Source organism: Condylura cristata, unplaced genomic scaffold, assembly GCF_000260355.1.
Source record: "Condylura cristata isolate star-nosed mole 26May11 unplaced genomic scaffold, ConCri1.0 scaffold00006, whole genome shotgun sequence".
Classification (NCBI taxonomy): domain Eukaryota; kingdom Metazoa; phylum Chordata; class Mammalia; order Eulipotyphla; family Talpidae; genus Condylura; species Condylura cristata.
In genome coordinates this window covers 8,369,346-8,388,181 of record NW_004567107.1, presented here as the reverse complement: position 1 = coordinate 8,388,181, position 18,836 = coordinate 8,369,346, and the positions used below count along the sequence as shown (strand labels likewise).

The following is an 18,836-nucleotide window of genomic DNA, read 5'->3' as shown; positions in this document are numbered from 1 at the left end:
ACTCTAGCCTCTCTGCCAAAAGAAGGGTGACCCCTGAGGCTGCCACAAGGGAACCAGAAACCTCATTGGCCATTGTATCTTTGTCCTGAGTTTTATCATATTTAGGGAATGAAGGGAATAAACAGTATTTTTCCAATGACCATGCAGTGTCTAGATATCAGAATCCTTACTAGTCAAAGGCAGTTGATATTTCTAGGTGCATAATGTCAATCCTTGTTGACTTTAGTAATGTGAATTTGGAAAATTTTGGAAATTAGTTGTTTGAAAGCCCTTTTTATTACATTATCAATATGACTGAAAGCTCTTGGACCAAGGAAGACAAATGAGGTCCCACAGCTTGTCCAGTGAGGACTATGTAATCAGTGCTGAGTGACAGATTCTGGTTACATACACATTGTCATTTCACAAGTTTTACTTACAAGGGATAGTCCTTGGAACAATAGGAAGTGCATCTTTTGTTCCTCAAAGTTAAAATGGATATGATAATACTGGTTTATTAGGGCAATGGTAATTTACATACAACCTGTACGTAAACATTTTAGCATACTAATATGCCCACCTAATATGTGTAAATTATAAATATTTCACATTACTAAATATTCACATTACTAAAGTCAACAAGGATTGACATTATGCACCTAGAAATATCAACTGCCTTTGATTAGTAAGGATTCTGACAACTTTACCATAAGCCTGATACAAATTATAAGCTCTTCTATTCCAATTCAGAGGGATCCTCACCTTTCTAAGAGAAAATGTCCTATGTGTCGGTGGATGTATTTCCCATTAAGTTGTCATTCACGCCAGTTGTTGACATCTGACTGGACATGATATAAAGATGTAAATTCTTCAAATGTAGAGACTGAGTTTTCCTTTTTACTATAATGCACTGAGTGCTGACTCCACAGAAGGAAATATTGTTTTTTTTATGAGGGTGACGTGTATGAGTGGATCAAATTTCAAGCATCAACAAGTGTGAGCAATAAACAGGAATCGTTAAAAATTAACAGAAATCACTATAATCTTGTAATACAGAAATCACTATAATCTTGTGGTTAATTCAAGGCTTCCTGCATTTCCCTGATTCCTTCATTCTCAGGAGACATGAGCAGCATGAGGCAGGAGAACCAGAGCAGCGTGTCCGAGTTCCTCCTTCTGGGGCTCCCCATCCGTCCCGAGCAGCGGGGTGTCTTCTTCGCCCTGTTCCTGGCCATGTACCTGACCACGGTGCTGGGGAACCTGCTCATCATCCTGCTCATCAGGCTGGACTCGCGCCTCCACACCCCCATGTACTTCTTCCTCAGCCACTTGGCCTTTGCTGACGTCTCCTTCTCATCTGTCACTGTCCCGAAGATGCTGTGGAACATGCAGACGAATCACAAGTCCATCCCCTATGCAGGGTGCATTTCACAGATGTACTTTTTCATATTGCTTGTTTGTCTTGACAATTTCCTTCTGGCAGTGATGGCCTATGACAGGTACGTGGCCATCTGTCAGCCCCTGCACTACACCACCATCATGAGGCCAGAGCTCTGTGTCTCCTTAGTCGCTGGGTCCTGGTTGTTCTGTTCCCTCCACTCTCTGTTGCACACCCTGCTCCTGGCCCGACTGTCTTTCTGTGGTGATAATACCATCCCCCACTTATTCTGTGACCTCACCACACTCCTGAATTTGAGCTGCTCAGACATCTCCCTCAATGAGTTGGTCATCTTCGTTGAGGGAGGAATTCTTGTCATCCTGCCTTTGAGTGGTATCTTGGGCTCCTATATCCGGATTTGGACCACCGTCCTGAGAGACCCCTCTGCTAAGAAATTTTTCAAAGTCCTATCTACCTGTGGCTCCCACCTCCTTGTTGTGGCTTTATACTATGGGACTATTGCAGAAGTTTACTTTTTCTCCTCATCATCAACGTCCAATAATAAAAAAATAATTGCCTCTGTGATGTACATGGTCGTCACCCCCATGCTGAACCCCTTCATCTACAGCCTGAGAAACAGAGACATGAAACGTGCCCTGGAAACCCTTGTGAACCGGGCTAAGTTCCTTATGTCAAAAGATTCAATCTGAATGTGGTAGCGACATACGTTCAAATGAACAAGGAAATTGTTAAGAGTTCGACTGACATTTGAATCTGGGCTGTCTGTAGAGCACAGGCAAGTTGGCCTTTTCCATGATTCTCTCTGCTGATACATACAAATTTTGTGACTAGACTGACTTTCAATACTGTTCCTGTTCTTCTTAGGGAAAAGCAGAGATATATTTATCAAATATATTCAATAAACAAATAGTAGTAATTTATAACTTTTGGCCATTGACTGAAAATTATTCTGTGATGACTGTGTTCAACTTGATTTCTTTATTTTTTTTTTAAATCCATTCATTGATCACTTGTAGAACTGATCATTTGACTAATTACCAAATCAGCCTGGCTCTGTGTGAATAAAAATAGGACAGAAACATGAACTAAGGAAATTCCCTGGTCTCTATGAGCTCTGTGTCCCTAACCCAAGAGTTAAAAGATGGAGAACGAAAACCACCTGTGGACAAGTATGTGTCTCGGAGACAGCAGGCAACCTTCTGTCTGGACTCGAAAAGCTGCATTTCAGAGTTTGAGGCCCAGGGGGCGCCCTGTGTGCAGTCCTGTGTGACCCCAAGTGAGTGGGGTGCGGTTAGTGGCACAGCCTCCCTCCTAGAGGTGCCTTTCTTGGGGGACCTAGGAAAGCAATGTGTCCCCATTGTACGGCGCATCACATGCTAAAAAAAGTGGGTGTGCACTGATGTAGGCAAGCTGTGTAGGGGGAAACCTTGAGAAGGGAAGGGTCCTGCACAAATCAAATGGCCACTTTCCTAAGAGTCCAGAGGAGCACAGAGCCATCCAGCCTGGGGTGTCACTTTACATGTTTACCTGGGGGTACATGTGCTGGCTGAGGCTGGGCTGTTCTGTGGGGCTAGCTGAGGTCTTTTTCCTGGAGAAGTAGGTCTTGATTAAAATTTCAGAATGTATTGACTGGTTGAGTCATTCAAAAGCCATCCATACTATAACATCAGGATATTAAAGATTATAGATTCGATTATCTGCTGGAACATACAAGGATAATGACAACAGGAGTTGACATGTACTGTGCATTGGATGCTTTAGCAGGAATGGCTTCAAACAGTCTTATAACATGAGTATCAATACCACTAGGATCTACATTATAACAGGTGATACAGGCTGAGGGAAGTTACTTTACTTATCTAGGGTCAACAATGGGTGCTTGGAAAGCCCAGAATGCCTCCATTGGCATTGGGAGGACAATCATGCCAGCTGCTACCTGGTTGGCATAACAGGCAGAGAGGAGTCCAAGGTCCCCTGGGGTACTTGGGGCACCCTCTCAGGTGACTCCACCAGCTCAGTCCCTCCAGCCTCCAGGCAGGCTCCTCTCCAACAATTTTCAGGAACTGGGGATAATTAAGCGAGCTGAGGGACCTTGTCCTTATTCTCTCAGTGACTTATAAAGTGGTTTATGAAGTCCTCCTGGCTGTTCTCTGGCATTAGGGACAGACACAGCCATCTCAGGAGGTGATGGACTCACAGAGGATGCCTTCTTACTATTTGTTGCTGGTCCTCCCAGCAGAAGCTGAGGGCTCAGATACCGATTAGAAGGTGCTGATGTAACAAGGAATGACACAGGCTGGTGTGGGAGGGACATTCTGGGTGAGGAAAGTTGTGTCCTGTGCTCAGAGGTCAGATGTGCACTCCAGGTGGGTCTGTGGGTGACGGGGTAGATGGATGTTTCTGTGTGTGTGACTGCTGTGCTTTTATGAGAGAGACAGAAGGGGAGAGAGAAGACAGAAGTGAAGTGAAGAGATGAGAAAATGGTACAATAAAGGGAAAGAGGGGAAAGGTAATATAGACACAGATAGGAAGAACTGGAGAGAGACAAATGACACAACCTAAGCTCAAGCACCAACTGGATCCCCACTTAGGCAAGTGGGGTCCACTGCTGAGTGGGATATACAATCTCTCAGTCACTCCTTTGTCCTCAAACATCTGCTCTCCCTCCTGCATAAGTAGCTCATCTCTGGCTACTTATCACAGGTAAGTAAAGAGATTGTAGAGTGTAAAGAACAAACACATGCTCCCCCCTCTGGAGCAGGGGCTCCTGCATTTATCCACGAGTGCAGGGGAGGGAGGATCTGAAGTTGTACAGAGTCAAGTGGTAGGTGTGATCTTGTATTTTGTTCTGATTACATATGCATGTCACTCCAAGGTTTTGTGTGCGAGTGTGTTGATGTTTATATACAGGTGGTGTTTCTGTGGGGTACTGTCCACTGCATGGGCCCCAAGTGACTCACTACTGACTTAGTGGACATCCACAGAGGTCATGATCTGCATTGAGAGGAAGGGTCACTCAGGTCTCCCCCACTGGGCAGGTGTCACATACTAACAGATGGGACCGCAGTGCCTGCCTCAGATCCCCGTCTGGCCCTACATGTTTGCTCTCTGACATTCAGATTCCCCCCCCCCCGGGAAAGGTGGGGTAACTATCTCCCCATAGTGCTGTCTTGAGGACTGAATGAGGCAGAGCACAGGGACTGTCCAGTGCTACACCTGGCTCATGATTGATGCTCAGTAAAGGGGATTCTTATACTTCCAGAAACCAAAGTTTGTGTCATAAAGGATTCTCCTCCATCACTCTCCAGGGCACCATAGGTAGACATGCAATAAAGGGGCCCCTGCACACCGCTCACAAGCCTGAGCTCATGGCCTGATCTGCTGTTTCCTGTTTGCCAGTGAGGCAATGCAGTACAGGTCAGTGGGCAGCCAGGCCCCAGGTGGGGGTCCAGACACTGTCCTCTTGGCCATGAACCAAGATAGACCAAGCCCTCATCAAGGTCATGGTGCTGAGGAGGCCTGGCTGTCTGTTCTGCTGCTTGAGTGAGTCAGTGCTGGACCCATTTCCATGTGCCTGTGTTGTCTAATTCTAACCTCCAACTTCACAGCCAAAGGAAGTGTAAGTCTGGAATCTACCATCAGAGAACTAAGCAACGTTAGTGGTCATTACCTATTTTCCTCAAGCTATATCACATCTATGAGATGTAGGGAATTTCCCTAAAGTTCCATGCAATCTCTAGATATATAATTTTTTAAATTAATGTTGTATTAAAGCCCTTTGTAAACTGTGTGATGTATAAATATGATTGATAATTCTTATTCAGTGAAATGTTACCAGATGAGGTCAATATGTGTCTGTTTGATAACCCAGATATGTCTCTCTGCTAACGAGGGCCACAACATCCATGCAGACTGTTGGGTTCTGGTCAGATCAATACTGTTACTCACTACTTATTGTGGTAGAACGTCACACCTTTACAAAATGTTTTCCTCACAGCTAAAATAGGAGCAATACCGGTTAAGACTATGGGGAAGATGTAAATGCAAAGTAGATGTAAACCCTCTGGCAATCTGCCTGACATATTATAAGAATTGATAACTATTCCCCGTAAGTATTCACCTTTATTGGGGAACTTGGATTGACTTTAGATGGCCAGCAATATTAAATTTCTCTGATCAGTAAGTATTCTGCCAATGTTGCTGTAAGCCTGCACCAAACATTAGTTATTCTATGCCAATTTAGAGAGTTTCTCAACAATGAAGAGGACATTAGTGCTGAATGCCTCCTGCTGCTATCCATAGATGTTTATGGCATGCCCACTACTCACATCTGACCTGGTGTGACAGAGATGTAAATGTCTTAAGTGTGGAGACTGCATTTCCTATTTGCTATAATTCACTCAGTGCTGTTTGGGGGTGGGGGGCTCAGACAAGGCTGTTGAAGAAATGCCCTCTGGTTCCAAGGAAGGATATCTTGTAGGATATTGTGAGGGTGTCATGTACCACTGAAGCCAGCTATGACAGAATGTGATTCATGCATCACAGGTGTGAGCAATCAATAAAAGTCTAGTTAAAGATTAATAACTTCAATGGAAATGGACTACTCTGATGTTTTGGTTAATTCTGGGCTTCCTGTGTTTTTAGTAGAGACATGAGCAGCATGAGGTGGGAGAACCAGAGCAGCATGTCCGAGTTCCTCCTCCTGGGGCTCCCCATCCGTCCCGAGCAGCGGGGTGTCTTCTTTGCCCTGTTCCTGGCCATGTACCTGACCACGGTGCTGGGGAACCTGCTCATCATCCTGCTCATCAGGTTGGACTCGCGCCTCCACACCCCCATGTACTTCTTCCTTCACTATTTGGCCTTCAATGATGTGTGTCTCTCATCTGTCACTGTCCCGAAGATGTTGATGAACATGCAGGCTAATCACAAGTCCATCCCCTATACAGCATGTATTTCCCAGACATATTTTTTCATATTTCTTGGCTGTCTTGACAATTTCCTTCTGGCAGTGATGGCCTATGACAGGTACGTGGCCATCTGTCAGCCCCTGCACTACATCACCATCATGAGGCCAGAGCTGTGTGTCTCCTTAGTCGCTGGGTCCTGGCTCTTCTGCTCCCTCCACTCTCTGCTGCACACCCTGCTCTTGGCTCAATTGTCCTTCTGTGCTGACAATACCATCCCCCACTTCTTCTGTGATCTCTCTGCACTCCTGAATTTGAGCTGCTCAGACGTCTCCCTCAATGAGTTGGTCATCTTCATTGAAGGGGGATTTCTCTTCATCCTGCCATTGAGTGGCATCTTGGGCTCCTATATCCGGATTTGGACCACTGTCCTGAGAGACCCCTCTGCTAAGAAATTCTTCAAAGTTCTTTCTACCTGTGGCTCCCACCTCCTTGTGGTATCTTTATACTATGGGACCATTGCAGAAGTTTACTTTTTCTCCTCATCTTCCACCTCCAGTGATGAAATTATTATTGCCTCTGTGATGTATATAATAGTCACCCCCATGCTGAACCCCTTCATCTACTGTCTGAGAAACAGAGACATGAAACATGCCGTGGAAACACTTCTTAACCGGGCTAAGTTATTTAAACAAACAAATTAATCTGAATATGTTAGCAATAACTCATTCAATGCACAGGGAAACTATTTCACCTTGACGGACAATTTGAGTGTCAGGTTGAAGCCTGGCTGCACATACAGCACAGGGAAGTTGGCCTCTCCCATGTACCTCTGTGCTGACGTATACAAGGTTTGTTTACCCAGATCAACTTTCATTGATTCAGACATTTTCTTAACAATTCCTGGAATATCCGATGCCTTATTGCAACATGCACGGTGCCTGTATTTGGGCAAACAGTGAGAATGTGAACTAGTAGGAAAAGGAAGGAAATTCCTTCATTCCTACCACCTGAAGAAAATCCTGCCTTTCTTCCCCTGGCTGCCTCATAGTCAAGGGGATGAGGGAGATGAAAGGATATCATAGAAAGGTCTGCTAACACAAACTGAATTTCCCATTTCAAAAATCTGACATTCCCATGTAAACTGTTCAGAATTCCTTACTTCATTTCCTTTGACATCTGAGTTGTAAGTGTTTTTTATTTTTTAATGCTGTTGTAAATGGAATTGATTTCTTAATTTCTTTTTCATCAAGTTTGTTGTTAATATTTAGAAATGTAACTAATTTTTTATCATGCTCTCCACCTCAGACTATACCACAAAATTATGAGAAGCAAAGCAGCATGACATTATAATAAGTACAGGCATTAAAATCAATGGGATTCAATTAAGAGCTAGTAAAACCACACATACATGACAAAGGAACCAAAAGTATACAATGGAGAAAAAGAAAGTCTCTCAAATATATAGTGTTGAAGAAACTGGAGCCACATGTAAAAGAAAGAAAGTAAACCATTATTAAATACCCTCCACAAAAATTAAAAATGGATTAAACACTTGAATGGAAGACCTGAATCCAAGAATGTCTGATAAATGAGGGAACAAGCTGTCACTATACCTGACCTGGGTCACAATATCTTAGTGGCAACTCAACCTGTACCTATGGGACTAATGTAGTATGGTCTGTTCTCACCTTCAAAGTCCCAGCCTGAAGCTCCAATCTTCCTTGAGTCACCCACTGTGCTTTGCAAATACTCTATTTCATTTCCATAATTCACTATGTTGTGGCATATAATTGTATTACAATATTCCTTAGGCAAAAATAATAATTTGATGCTGAAAGCAGACCTTGGGTGGTTATTCTAAGTGTGATAATCCTATATCTAGGACATGCAAACTCCACAGCTTTTAGGCAGGAAACTAAGATTTATAGAAACTGTATTCCATTCCCCCAAGTCCAGTTGCAGTAGGAGGACATAAATTGTTTCACTGTATTTTTACAGAGAATAAAAGTATTAGCATATTATCTGGTGTTCTTGAAATTACATGGGATTCAGAAACCAGAAACTGAGGTTCACACAGTGAACCTCCACTAGGGACTCCAAATCATATTCTCCCCAATGTCAAGTGACAATGTAAAAAGCTTTGTGAACACAAGTTCCTTGTGGCTGCCTTAGGCTTGTTATCATTATTCCTCGTAGAGTTAACAACTTTTGTTTCTGCTACCAACAAAAGTTCTTCTCTCAAGGGAGTCAAAGACAATGAAGCAATTATTTCCTGTATGAATCTAATTTAGAGTTATGAATGGGAAGCTTCCCCCTTCTCCTCTCCAGGATTTGTAAAGTTCAAGCCCACTCCCATTGCTCAGCAGTTGTCAACAACTATTTGCCCATATAGCTCTCTTATTTGGTTTCACATTGCTAATTCCCCCATGACAATGCATCCTGGAGACTTTTAGAGACTCCACCTGCCTCGCTGTATTCTGTGTCTCCTAAAGGTAAATGGAAGAATGTGCCCCTGTCTTGTAGCTGAAGGTATTTGTGCTCATCGCCTAAGAGGCAATGTCAAAGCAGTAGAATTACTCTGTGTGTGTGTGTGTGTGTGTGTGTGTGTGTGTGTGTGTGTTACTGATCCCAAGTATGGCTATACTGTGCCACACACAGATTGTAACTGGCAGTTCAGTGTTGAATGATGTATCTGGGCCTGGTTCTTAAACTAATTTTTAGAAGAGGAAAAACATTTCCTTTGCTGGTTTTCCAGTTCCCATTAAGTCTTATCGGTTATTTCTCCAAACTAGAGGTTGTTTATTCCTCCAAATCTGCAATTACATTCACCTCTGCTACTGAAATAGAAATGAAAGCACTTGTCTCTCTTTCTGTCCCACCAGATAAGCTCGCCCACTTCCTTTATTTACCCTCTAGGCTTAACAAACTTTGTTTTCTTACATTCCAAGGGGGAAAAAAGCATCACTAGGATCATATTTGAACTGCTGACCACCAGGTGATGGCAAAAGCAAGCTGACAGTATCTGAACTCTCCAGACTCTTATGTTGCAAGGGCGGGCATGCTAACCCTAACTCATTCCTGGGTAACTCTGGACAAAATACTCTTGGCTTCTACCAAAGAGCAAGATGGTGGCCTTCCAGACAAGAGTCTGCTGCCTTCCTCAATGTATTGACAAATTAAGCTACTTTCCTTTTTCTCAAACTCTGTTTCCCTTTATTGGCTAAAGGAAACCGAGAATAACACTCAGTATCGTAACTGTGAAAAGGAGGTACAGTTTGATAAACTATGTGAGCCAAGCACTTACAAAGAACGTAGTCTCTGGTAGATTAGGACATGACTAGAAAAGTTAAAATACTTCCTGGTGCTCTAAGACATCACTGAATAAGAGTGATTTACTTAGAAAATGAGAAGGAAACAGAAGAGTCCCCATCATCTATGAAAATTCCTTTAGAAAGAGTGATGTCGGCTGACAGTATTGAAAAGCAGGAAGGATTTTCTTAAAGGAGGGGGGAGGCTGATGGGTTTATTGTAAGATATTCTGTTGTGTCTTTCAAATTATTGATATAGATTCTGTCCTTTGTGTCCTTATTTGACTATTAACATACAGTATTTCCATTAAGACTCCTAGCCTGGGCTGTGGCTCTATAAATTTTCTTTTTTGTAATGCAAATGCCTTACATAACCTTTGATTGCAGAGGAATCCACTTCAAAGACAGCTATCTAAAATAAACACATTGCCAGGGCATGACTAGATGAAATCCAGAACCCCAATTTCCTCGGGGCACCTTGTTTTTAAGATCTTGGTTGATTAAAGTAAATATTTGGGCTCCTTGTTTCCCTTGTGGTACCAGAAGTTACAGCTCCAACGTTTTAAATTCACCAAAAAGAATGAATCCAGAAAACTTTCATGCCCCAATCTCTACCTAACAAAAGAAGCCCAGGCCCCAGTACCCCACCCTCTCCACTTCTACCAGCCACCTCATCATGCACCCCAGGTGCACCCCAGGTATAGCTGTGACTTCCGAGTCTTGGAATTAATGAGCCTGATGTCTTGAACTTTCCTGATGGTTACTGCTCAGGACATCTTGCAACTGTCAGAATTGTACCAGTGTGGTATCCACAGAAAGGGGAGGTTTCAGATTCCTCACAAACCCTAGGAAGGGTGGAACTGAGCACTGAGAATAAACTGAAAAAAGACTGGAAGAAGGACTTGGGAAGAAAGGAAGGGAGAGGAGAATCCTTGGGCAAGGACATGGAGTAGAGAGACATGTGAAGAAGCAGCTACATTTGCTTCTCAGCCTTGGACTTGTACCAGGGACTTGGGGGACATGGAAGGAGACCCTTGAAGAGGAAGAGATGTGAGTGAGTATGAGAAGGCTGGCAAGGGCAGCCTTTATATTGACTTGGGTTTAGATTTTGCTCCTTGTCTTCCAGACTCGCTAGCCTCTTCTGCCCCTTTCCTGTGACTTCCTGCCAGAAGGGCACTTTAGCTTTGGGTAAGCTTTTGGGTCTCAGCACTCCTGTTTTGTAATGACCCTATTTGGCTAGACATTTACCCATGACGGGTTGGGTAACTGGATATTAAACTGGAAACTATTTGATCTATATTCTTTTTCTCTTCTCTCTTGAATACTCATTCTATTAAATTTCTTTTCTATTGAGGGCCTTAGGCACCAGAGTATGTTTTGTCATTATGTGGCAGATAGCAGAAGCCATTTTAGAGCAGGCAGGTTTTGGAAGTGCCAGGGTGCCCCTCAGTCTGCCTAACATATTGACAAGACATCCTCAAGTCACATCACAGGTTACTGATAGACTGAGACCAGCACAAGACACTCGCCTTATGTGGACCCAACCTATGGAAATGGAGCATTAGCCCAAGCTTGCTTGAGAGGATGGGGGTGTTTAAGCAGGTCAGCCAGCCAATATGGGGTCTCTACCAATGTTTCTATTACCTGGTTACTGATTTAACCTTGAACCCTAATCTCCTAAACTCCGATTCCTGTCTGGAACCCTGAGGCTCCTCAGATTTGAACATGATTTGAACTGATCCAGCTATTCTGCTTTTCATGATTTCTCCAAAAGAGTCAGCATGCGTTTCTAGGAGGAAACGTAATATCCTGATATCAGATTATCAGCTGCTCATATGAGAGGCAAAAAACATGAGCTAATCAGGTTAAAATTCATGAACTACCTCAAAGCCACGATTCCATCAGGCAACAGACACAGTGATTTCTCATTTGTTTACATTCTCTCTCTCTCTCTCTTTCTCTTTCATCTCTAGTCAAAGATAAGAGTATGAAGAGGAGTAATCAGAGTAGCGCCACTGAGTTCCTCCTCCTGGGACTCCCCATCAGACCAGAGAAACAAGGCTTATTCTACACCCTGTTCTTGGCCATGTACCTGACCACAGTGCTGGGGAACCTGCTCATCATCCTGCTCATCAGGCTGGACTCACGCCTCCACACCCCCATGTACTTCTTCCTCAGCCACTTGGCCTTCTCTGACATCTCTTTCTCGTCAGTCACAGCCCCAAAGATGCTTTTTAATATGCAGGCGCACCGTCAATCCATCTCATATGCTGGCTGCATTGCCCAGGTCTATTTTTTCTTAATACTTGGGTGTCTGGACAGCCTTCTTCTCACCTCCATGGCCTATGACAGGTACGTGGCCATCTGCCATCCCCTGCATTACATCACCATCATGAGTCAGAGCCTGTGTGTCCTGCTAGTCATGGTGTCCTGGGTCCTATCTTACGCCAGTGCCCTTTTGCACACACTCCTCCTGGCGCGTCTCTCCTTCTGTGGAGACAATGTCATCCCCCACTTCTTCTGTGACCTCTCTGCCTTACTCAAGCTGTCCAGCTCAGACACCACAGTCAACGAGCTTGTCATCTTCACTGAGGGGGTGGTGAGCATCACCCTGCCATTTATCTGCATCCTAGTCTCCTATGTCCGCATCGGGACCACCATCCTGAGGGCCCCCTCCACCAAGGGCATCTGCAAGGCCTTGTCCACGTGTGGCTCCCACCTGGCTGTGGTGTCTCTGTACTATGGGACAATCATTGCACTCTACTTTTTCCCTTCATCCAGTAACTCCAACGACAACAATGTCATTGTCTCTGTAATGTACTCTCTGGTCACGCCCATGCTAAACCCTTTCATCTACTGTCTGAGGAATAAGGACATGAAAGGAGCTCTTGGAAATATAGTCAGCAGAATATTTTCCAAACGGTGAGCACTGTACCCCCACTCATCTGTGGGACTTGCTGCCCTGCACTCGCCCTGCGACCTTCACTTCCTCTTTGAGTAACTGTCTTCTGGTGAAGCTTGACATGAACAATCTTCTCAACACCTATTTCTGCTTGGACACCATTTTCTTCTCTTTTACACGTCTGGCTCATGATGGAGTCCTCAGAGCTTCCTCATCCAGTTAACCTTCTCTACCCCTCTTCCAACTCTTTTCCAATGGTATCCTTTGTTTTAGACTCTTTTTCAAAGACAAATATATTTGTATATATTTAGAGTATGCAACATGATTAATTGATAAGCCAGACAAAGGGTGGGAAGTAGGTTTATCACTTATATGTGTGTGTGTGAGAGTCATATATATATTATATATATAATCTTTTAAAAATGATGACCAATTCATAGAAACAAAGAAGGGTACCTTCTAGGTGCTGGGAAGGGGAGTAAAGAGCTGGAATGGTCTATGTCATACAACGTATTTTATGTTATAAGTTCTGAGCCTATAAGTACAGATGAAGACTATCATTAGTAATGGTATTGGGTACTTGAAAGTAGCTGAAAGCCAGTTTAAGAATCCTCACTAGACATACAAAAGGATAATGACAGGCAATAGATGTATTATTTAACTTTATCTTAGGACTCATTTCACTATATATATACACACATATATACATATATGTATGTATATATATATACATACATCAAATGAGTATATTGTACACCTCTGTTTATTATTTCTTAGCCAGTGTGAGATCAAATCCTTAGACTTTAATATCCAAATCAATCATTATTTTCAAACTTGAACAATACTTTAACCCACTTTCCTGGACATTTTTATTGAAGTTTTCAAAAATATTGAAACAGCACACAAATAAGTAAGTGTATTTAACATATATATGGTAAAAATGTATGTATGTATATAGTACTGTGTGTACATATGTGTTTATAAATTACATGTATATATGTATGACATGATCACACTTTAAAGAATAGTATGAAAAGAAATACTTAATAATCTGTGTTTTACTATTAGAAAAATTAGCAAGATTGTTAAGCCTCTTATGTCTCTTCTTCAATTGTATCTCATTCTCTTGAAAGTACCCAATATGTTCAATATTTTCAACTTCTTTTACTTTTCTTTGAAGTTTTAACACATATACCAAACCTTCAATTTTGCCTACTCCAGACTACATATAAATCAACAAAGCTATACTTACTCTTTGATATTTTACCTCTGCTATCTAATAGCATGCTTGTGAGAAATTACAGTGGCAGGCTATAGGTGCTTGGTGATGGGAGAACCACGGTGACCATACCTGCAGGGAGAGATCCTAGATTGTCCAAATTTAACAGCAAATTAAGGGAAAGTGAAACACTAGAAATTTGGGAGCCATCCTAGCCAATGGAGAAAAAATTTGCACACCATATGGCTGACAAGGGGCTGGTATGCTTTAAAAGCAAATAATTAATACTGTGCTTGGGAAACTCATTTGTCAACTTAGAAATAATCTGTAACACAAACAAATAAAGGTTCCCTTGAGAACAGGGCTGAAGATCAGGTCCACAACCAAGGGCATGTGTCAGCAGGGTAGGGAATGGGAGGTTTGAAAGTGTCAAAAGGGAAAGTGTGCTGAACTTTGGCTGCTGGTTTTTGAAACCTTTTGATGATTAAATTCATTTGTCTTTATGACTGGTTGACTTTAGACAAAAGGCTGCAGGGTGAGGTCATTTGTAACATATCAGCAGGTGGCTTCATTTCTTTCATAGTTGCTGATCAAGAGAAAAGAGATCAACCCACCAAAAGTCTCCATGAAGTTAGAGACAGCATGGAGTCTGTCTGACTTAAGGTAGAACCCACACATCCACACTGCATAATATTCCATTATGAGATATAACACATTTATCTGTTCTGTTTTTTAATGCTATTTTGTTTGCTTTTTGTATCTTACTATTATATACAATGTTGTCACAACATTCTAGTTGCACAGGTGTTCCATAAATTATATACTCAGAAGAATTGCTGATTGTTGGTATGTCTGTGTTCAACTTTACTATCACTGCTAAACTTTTCTCTAAAATACTGGTATCATGAAGTCAGTGTGAAAAGACTACTGTGGGATGATTCCAACTATATGACATTCTGGAAAAAGCAAACTATAGAGACAGTAAAATTACCAGGTTACCAGGAGCTCAGATGTGAAAGGGGATGGTTCTTTTAGGGCACTGGGAATTTTCAGTATAAATCTGTAACCATGGTTATGTGTCATTACCCACTGGACAATAGCCATAAAAACCATTCAACACAGACTGAACTCTCATGTGAACAGTGGCCTTTACTTAATAACATTCAATATGGGCTCAGCTGTAACAACTGAACACAATACATTAAGATGCCAATAATAGAAACTGCGTTTCACTTCAAGATAGTAATACAGTAATCCTAAACTTATTTCCTCCATGGCTACATAGAACCTACAGTAAAAATAATCCATAGTATAAATCACTTTCCTCGGAGAATATGCCTCTAAATCTATCTGAGCAACCACTACAAACTGGGGACACAATAAAATCCCCACAAAACCACATTTAAGCAGGTAGGAGAGTCTGAGACATACTTTTCCCATAAACCCCAACACTGGCAGTGTGACTCACAACCACCAGAAACCACCAGGTGGGACTCAATACTTGGAGGTGCTTCATGAGAAGCAAAGGGTTTGAGCCCCATATATGGCATCTCAACTTTGAAGACATATACCTGAGAGGTGAGCCCCAAACAGCTAGCTTGGACAGTCAACACTGTTTGCATTAACAAGATTCACAAGGCTATCAGCCACAGAGAAACAGTTCTCACAGGAATCACATATGGATTTGCCCAACCCAGACACAGCTAAAAGGGGTCCAGACATTGCGTGAAAGAGACAAATTTGCTTATATGAAAGAAGCTGCCTCAGGGGTAGGCATCTAATTTGAAGCTAGCAACCTACTGAAATACTATCCAGGATTTGAGGCCTACGAGCTCCATCTTCATGCTCTCCCTATGCCTCACTCGTGCTCACTGGCATCTTCGAAAAGGACATGGAGATTCCTCTGACACCTGGCTTTGGTGGATGTCACCCAGGGTACTCCGCTAGCTGTCTGGACTAGCTGTCAATGGGCCTCGCTACCTGGATCCCCCCTGACAGAGAAGAAGGCGTTTTTAACTGCCTACACCCTGCAGGGAACCCCTCAAAGAAACAGCTGGAGGTGCCCAGACTGTCTGTGAGCCAGGAATTAGCCTGTCTTCACAGCTGGGGTCTGAGGGGCAGGGCTTTAGCTAAACACACATTTCAGGGTCCACTATAGTGTTCCATTTCAGTGCCCTCCAGTGCTCTAGCCCCAGGCTGCCAGCATGTCCTGAGGGAACTTTGTACATGCTTCTGGTGACCTGATTTTCATAAGTGCTACCAAGGGACACTCCTTGATTACCTGGCTCTGGTGGCCAGCAGGGCCATGTTACTGGGTCACAAGGGACGGTCACATCAGAGACATAATTCTTGGCTGCTATTACCCTCCAGGGCATTGTACAGACACTTTACTGAAAAGCTCTCATCGTTTTCTGAGAAAAAAAAAGCCAATTTGCTTCTCCTAGAGCTGTAGCTCAAGGGAAGAGTTCTGGTTGGGCACACAGCAGGTATCATAGAACACACGGTGTGACACCATATTTGCAGTCTACCTGGAGCTATGGTGGTGGTGGCAATCCTATTTTATGTCTGCTTATCTTACAAGAACACAACAGTCTTGCAAGAGGAAGCAGGGGAGCAAATTGCCCACACTAGGCCCTCCCGGGTGGCATAGCAGGTTAAAGCACAGCACTAAGAAGCTAAAGCCGCTTCAGCATGAGTTCAATCTCTGGCCAGGGAGGTGACCCACATGGCACAGCAGACCTCTCCTGACCTGCTGATACTCACAAAGTAACAGCAGCGTACTCTGTCAGTCAGCCTGTTCTGCTCTCTGCTCTCTGGTGATCCTCTCACTGCCCCTGTACCTCTGGCCTGTACCCCAGTTCTGTATGCATAAATAAATAAAAATCCTTTAAAAATGCCCAAAATCATTTTAAAGAAGGAAAAAACAGATTAAGCTGACAAGTAGCTCAAAAGAATATGTACTATCTCAAGGTGATCTCTCAGGACCCAGTCTGAGAAGTAGCTATGGGAAATGAAACAAAAATGGCTGATGCATGGTTAAACATTTTTCAGGGCACCCACAGGGGGTGACCTGGTTATGAGTTGGCACCTGCATGACAAGATCTAAAAAAAAGACACACAGAAAAATTTAAACAAAAAAAATTTACTTACAAGGGGAGTAGAGGAGGGAGAACAGAGAGACACAGAGAAAATTAGCTGGCCAACATGTGGTCATACTGTGTGTGGTGTCCCCGCTGTATCAGGGTGCAGGTCAGGGCCACAGAACCAAGAGTGGGCCCGCCTACCTCCAGCCATATAGGTCCACTTGTTGCTCAGTTACTCCCCAGTTTCTCGGTAGTCCCCCTACCCCCCACCACCATTCAGGAACTCCCATTCATGGGAGTTGTCATCCAAGACAACTGCATGTAAACAGGAGTAGGAAAAAGGGTGCCTGCTCTATGCTCCTACTCCTTTCACAAACAGAAAACATTCAGAAGCAAGGGGTGCTCAGCTTTGCTGTAGTCCTAGACCCAAACTCAAGTTACACCTAGATTCAGCAAAAAGCAAGCAAAGAAACTCTACCAACTTGCTTTATTTCCCCTTTTAAATACTGCCCAAAGTCCCGTCCTTGAGGAGGTACATTTAAGTTTTTCTTCTTACTCCCTGGCCAGTCAACTTGCAATAAAGTTCTTTGTTCGAACCCTGGTGTTGTTATACCAATGCTTATGAACACCAGGCAGTGAGTTCATTGCCAGTAACAACCTCTGCATGTCTCCAGACCCTCTGTCGCTCCCAGAAGGAGACTGTCTACTTTCTGGTTGCTCAACTTGACTGGGCTAACTAGGAAACAAAGTGGGAGTTTTTCATTTTACAAAGCATAGTAGGTGACTCAGTGAAGCTGCAGGAAGGTGGGAACATGAGCTTGGGGCTTTGGAGTTGAGAAAAGACCCAGCACAGTTGCTCCACAGATAGGGGTGGGGTAGCACCCCATGGGCTACCCCATGGTCCACCCCGGGGAAGTCTCCAGAATCTGGTGTTGACTCAGGAACAGAGATAGACTCAGAGCACTCATGTAAGTGACAATAGTCTGCGAAAATTTCCTGAGATAGGGTCTGGACTGAGACTTCTCTCAAAGGAATTGTAGTATTTTTTGTCTTTGGAAAAGCAGGTGGAAGCTTTTCATTTTAGTGAACATTTCTCCGCCTCAGCTTCTCCTGCCAGCCCAGAGCTGCTCTACTCCAAGTTCCAGACCTAGAGCCAGCTACAGTGTCAGTTCCAGCATCATCAAACTAGAAGAAGCTAAAGCTTGCACAACCTCCAATATCAGCTCTAAACCAGGGCCAGGCTGAGATCTACAACCAGGTCCAGCATCACCATCTTTGCTGCAAACTGCAGTCGGCTCTACCATCAATTTCAGTCTAGAACTAGCTCTGGTCCAGCCCCTTCTCAGCACAGCTATAGAGCTAGAGGCAGGTCCACTGTCAATTCAAATTCTGTCAGAGATGAAAGTAGAAATGATTTAACCTTTTATTAAAACAAAGAGATTAGTGGTTGCTTTCTAGATGTTTTTGATTGGGAAGTGGCTCAAAGGAACACTCTGGAGAGATGCAAATGTTTTGTATAATAAAATGTCCTTTCTATAGCTATTTTTCTTTCTGGACAGAGAGGCCACTCTGGGGACAGTGAGTGTTTTTCTGGGCATACATTTGAAACAACTTGTCAAGCTATGAAAAATCTATTTTCTCCTCTCTTAAGCTAGGTATAGGTATTTCTGTCCCATTGTTTCATTCTTGCAAACCTGCAAGTCCGTTTTGTGCAAGATGATAGGAAATGCCCACATTTCAGGTACAGTGCTTTTGTGCTACTTCATCAACGATGCAAGTAAGGTATACTCATTTTTCTCTATGTGTGTTATGTATGTAAGGATATAATTAACAAATACTAGGTTTTAAAAAAGATTTATTTATTTATGCATACAGAACTTGGGTACAGGCCAGAGGTGAAGGGGTGGTGAGAGGATTCACCAGAGACAGAGTGGGGAGCAGAACAGGCAGATCAATAGTACACTGCTGAGGGGAGCAGCAGGGAGACGGGAGAGGTCTGCTGCTCTTCGTCGGTCACCTCTGGGCCAGGATCAAACTCA

General features: G+C 43.3%; 3 protein-coding genes across 3 annotated transcripts; all 3 read left to right on the top strand.

Moving 5' to 3' along the window:
- The first annotated feature begins 1,113 nt into the window (after window positions 1-1,113).
- On the top strand, window positions 1,114-2,067 carry LOC105853272 (olfactory receptor 1J4-like). The gene has a single exon (XM_012721218.1). It carries the CDS (start codon window positions 1,114-1,116, stop codon window positions 2,065-2,067), a length of 954 nt encoding a protein of 317 aa, XP_012576672.1.
- A 3,971-nt stretch (window positions 2,068-6,038) lies between these two features.
- Window positions 6,039-6,986, top strand: LOC101625691 (olfactory receptor 1J4-like). Its single transcript, XM_012721217.1, has one exon. It carries the CDS (start codon window positions 6,039-6,041, stop codon window positions 6,984-6,986), a length of 948 nt encoding a protein of 315 aa, XP_012576671.1.
- Window positions 6,987-11,580: 4,594 nt separating this feature from the next.
- LOC101625459 (olfactory receptor 50-like) lies at window positions 11,581-12,519 on the top strand. The gene has a single exon (XM_004677919.1). It carries the CDS (start codon window positions 11,581-11,583, stop codon window positions 12,517-12,519), a length of 939 nt encoding a protein of 312 aa, XP_004677976.1.
- The last annotated feature ends 6,317 nt before the right edge of the window (window positions 12,520-18,836 follow it).